Raw genomic sequence first — 4,217 nt, 5'->3', positions numbered from 1 at the left:
GGGGGGGGTGACTTAGTAAGAGAAGTGATCAAGTCTAGTTCTAAAAAGCTGGTCCAGTCCACTTCATCCATCCATCAGCAGCAGTTACATAAAACCAACTGAGTCACTCCTGCAACCTGCTAAGCAGTTTCTAATGCAAGTCAAATGCATTATGTATGAATATTGCCAGAGTCTATTTTTTTTCCTCCAAAATCAGATCCGGCCAGGGCTTTTAGTCAAATCAGCAAGCCTTCCTGTAGCAATTTGCATAGTGCAGTGGATTGCTGGCCACCAGTGTAGGCAGCTGTGTGACAAGTCAGTGAAATGGTCCTCTCAGGGAAACCTTTTCTGGTGTTACAGCGGCAGAGTGTAAGACAGCAGAGCATGTAGATTAATGTTTTTGCCTTGGATGTGTGCTTATTTTCTTTTTAATAAAACAGTCCAAACTGTCTTTTATGTACAGTATGTTAAACCTCTAATCGTTTCAACCAAAACATGCAATGTAAAAATCATTATTATTGCCTTTCTTATTAACTTTGGCACTATTGACAACAGACACACCGAAACACATTTTTGTCAACTGACCACAGTTTTTAAAATTTGTCCATTAGTGCAATTTGATCTGGGATATAAAGAAAAATACATACATTTTTATACACACATGACTGTTTATTATTTATTGTTACATAAATATATGAGATCAAAGAATTAACCAATGTTCATGTAACTGTGCTTAATTTTTTAAAAATTATGACTACCAGTCTCAGCAGTATCACCCTGCATTTGACTCTATGTCTATCTAAAAAAAAAAAATGTAAAAACAAAAATAATATTGAAGTTCAAACTAATGTACCGTGGGACAAGATGAGAATTATCGCATGGACAACATTTTAAAATCAGAAAACTTTGTTGAAATTGATTGATGGGTTTTTAAAACATTAGTCTTCAAAGTTTTTTGTATGCATTCACATCATTCTGCTCAGTGAGTCTTCTGAAACTACACTGCATTAAAACTTATTCTGATTCCACCATAAACAGGCCACATCCCAAGAGTCAGGCCCGCCAAGAAACCACCTGAAATTGTTTTGAAAACTGCGGTGCACTCTGGGGAACGTTTTGGGCCTGAAAGACACTTTGAAATGCCAGAAATGCATGAGACGCAATATATCAAAAATAAAAAGGTGTTCTACCAGTTAGTAGTGAAAACCATTAAAGGATTCAATTCAATTAAACAGTCATCTAGAGATAATTAGAACTATGACCTGCAGTCTTTGATAATTACAGGAAAACAACTGCCAATATAAAGCAAAAAATCTGACATATTTCCAAGTAGGCATTTTTCTTCTCTATTTCTATTTCTCCATTCTACTCCACTCACCTCTTACACCTACTCTAAGCAGTTAGCCCATGTCCCTCTGTTATTAAAATGTGACTCTATAATACGAGTCAATTACAGGCCAGGATAATCTATGCCAGAAAATCATCACTGTCACAGTTATTATTATGGGTTGCTAATAAACGGTGACAGCATGAACATTATATAACAGCCCTTTCAAACCACAATAATACAATGTACATCAACTTGACACTGCTTTCTGTGCATTGATATGCAATTCATTGATTTATGTCAGCATAGAAAGTAAACTCTACACAAAAAAAAAAGATTGCTGGATGGAGTTAGGTGTGTCTGCTCCACTATATCCCTGCTCTTTACTGGGTGTGAATTAGGTGACAATGCCCAGATAGAAAGTGGAACTGCTAGGATTTGATTGTCCAGCCATGTGTACACAGCTCTGTGAATTTAATGACAGGCTTAAAAATTGACGGATCCTCCTCTTGGCGAGATCAATTTAATCCACAGAGTTCAATTTGTCACAGTGAGAAGCTGCTATGTTTGCATCTGTTGTGTGACTCGAAGGGGTCGTGAAAAAAAATCCCGGAACTGAAGGCTGCGTGTCCACACATCTAGTACAAAGGCTAAATGTGACACACCCCCACAAGAGTCTGCAGCCAGTGTAAAATGTGATAGCGGAGTTCAGAATGTACTGAATGTTCCGGTTAAAGGGGTTGGGGGAGTTACATTTGGTGTTGGAAGGATGAGAGTCAGCTGGGAAATCAAGATTGATAGAGATCATTAATAAGCAACTGGCTGGCTTCTAGTAGAACTTCCATTCCCACAGAGGGACAAGAGGCTGGATGAGACACACACGCACTCACAGAGGCCATGGATCATAAAGCAGCCACCTCTATAAATTGATTCTTTCAACAAGCTGAGCTCGATGAGAAAATCCATTTCCAGGCATGGTTAAACCCCTCATTTTGTAGCTGATCAGGAGAGAAAAACAAACATCGACTTTAATATACACTCGTCCTAACAGTGCCCGTACGATGATCATAAAAGTGCTTCAAGTTCAGATGCATTAGAAGGCTGGAGAAGCCATCGCTGGCGAACACCCAAGTGGAGAAAAGAAGAAGAAAAGATAATAAGCGAGGAGGCTTGCTAAGTGCAGGGCTTCCTTTTCCAATCCATTAGCAGGTTTAATGAATATCCCTGGTTTTCCTTTCCTCCACACTAGAACAAAAAAAGAGACACACATCCACTAATGGACATTTTAAGAAAGATTCAGGGGGAAACCAGGAACAAACATCAACTGTGGCCATCGATCAAAGTTTGTAGAAACAAAAACTAAATGGATCTCATGATGGTCAAACATTCACTTGGATCTAGCATCGATGACAGCAGCACTAATTACACTGATGATGTCTAGTTGTTAAAACAGCGACGGCTTTCCATACATTCAGCCACTAAGGCAGGTCTTTCCTTGCACAGGATGATGGAACCACAAACATCAGGCATACTGATGTATGGAACTGTAATGGGCCTCTGCAGATTTGAATTAGATCTATCTATAATCCAATCTTGCACCATGTGACACGATTAGACAAGAGACAAATACTTGTGCGTCTTGGGAGCCTCATGAGGAGGAGGAAGTGTGCGAGGAGTGGGTGAATTATTCAAATACCTGGTTTCCAAACAGGTTGAATCCATTGATGGCCTCCAGAGCAGCTTTAGCCAGGCCCACAGAGCTGCAAAGATAAGAAACATTGACAATTACACAACATACAATAAGCAGATCTCACTGACATTGATGCCCTACAAGCCGGTGGGAATGAAAATCGTGTAACAGATATGTTTGTGTGATGAAGGCAATGATAGTAACCACGAGCATCTTTCAATTGTCAGCAGCCCAAAAAAACAAAAAAGCATTCAGACTCGCACTTGAATCTTAAACTGCTATCTGTTAGGATTCAATAAAGCTGTGGGCTCCTGACATTGTGGTCTACTGTAGATAATGGCTCTCTTTAATAAAAACCTTATACTGAATTTCACACTGGCTGGCTACTGTGATTGCAATGCAGACTAAATGTGAATCAATTTCACTGTCATTTTGTTTCCCTTTCTGCCCTGCCAAGATTTCCCTAGAAAAAAAAAAAGTGGAGGGAAAATTGCCGGAAACTTGGTGATGACTGGCGGCAGATCTGCTGACATATCAAAACGCATTCAATTCCATTAGTGAGGCCTGAATCGATGCTTAAAATACAGAGGATGGCTGGCTAATTCAGCCTGGAGAAGAGCTTGGTTGAAACTAGTTTTGTATAACACACAGGCACACAAATACAAAAACGTCCAGCACTGGTCAGCAAGGCTGTCAGCACCCCGCACAGACATAGAGGAGATATGATGCTTGGTGGGGAAACAGGCGGTTAAAAAAAGCAACAGTGGGAAACAGGAGCAAAACAGCACCATGATGCAATAGTTTTAGTTGACAGTTGGAGAGAAAGATTTGCATGATGAAAATGTTACTGTCTGTTAGTCCATGAATTCATACGGTAGACTGCACAACAATATTCTGTTGCTCTTGCACTAAACGTGTTTACATACAGTATAGTTCACATCCCAGTTGAGGTTATATTGGGTGAACTCACCCACCTCATCCTCAGTGTATTGTGTATGTACCCTGTCTCTCCAAGTTTACTGTGCGTTTATTTAGCAATTATGGATCATGTGACAAAAATATCAACTGAGGCTATCACAGCATTAAGTGGAAAGGAATCAAAGTCATCAACCAGGACTCTTTGGACAGCCACTCACAGCAAAATACAACCACTTTATCCCCTGCTCCCTCTCTACGCTCCTCTCCCCCTCTATTCCCATTTTCTCCTCTCTCTCTCTCTCT

At 40.1% G+C, this 4,217-nt stretch overlaps 1 protein-coding gene across 2 annotated transcripts in view; it reads right to left on the bottom strand.

The window, feature by feature from the left end:
- Positions 1-4,217, bottom strand: part of phkb (phosphorylase kinase, beta) — a 105,454-nt gene that overhangs the window by 68,003 nt on the left and 33,234 nt on the right. For both annotated transcript variants that reach the window (XM_035682350.1, XM_035682351.1), the window contains exon 8: positions 3,003-3,066. In XM_035682350.1, the coding sequence (XP_035538243.1) occupies positions 3,003-3,066 (64 nt within the window). The remainder of the gene's footprint in view (positions 1-3,002; positions 3,067-4,217) is intronic.

This window comes from Morone saxatilis, unplaced genomic scaffold (assembly GCF_004916995.1).
Source record: "Morone saxatilis isolate NCDOM2014 unplaced genomic scaffold, NCSU_SB_2.0 Contig11, whole genome shotgun sequence".
NCBI lineage: Eukaryota > Metazoa > Chordata > Actinopteri > Moronidae > Morone > Morone saxatilis.
This window is presented reverse-complemented; position numbering and strand designations above follow the sequence as displayed.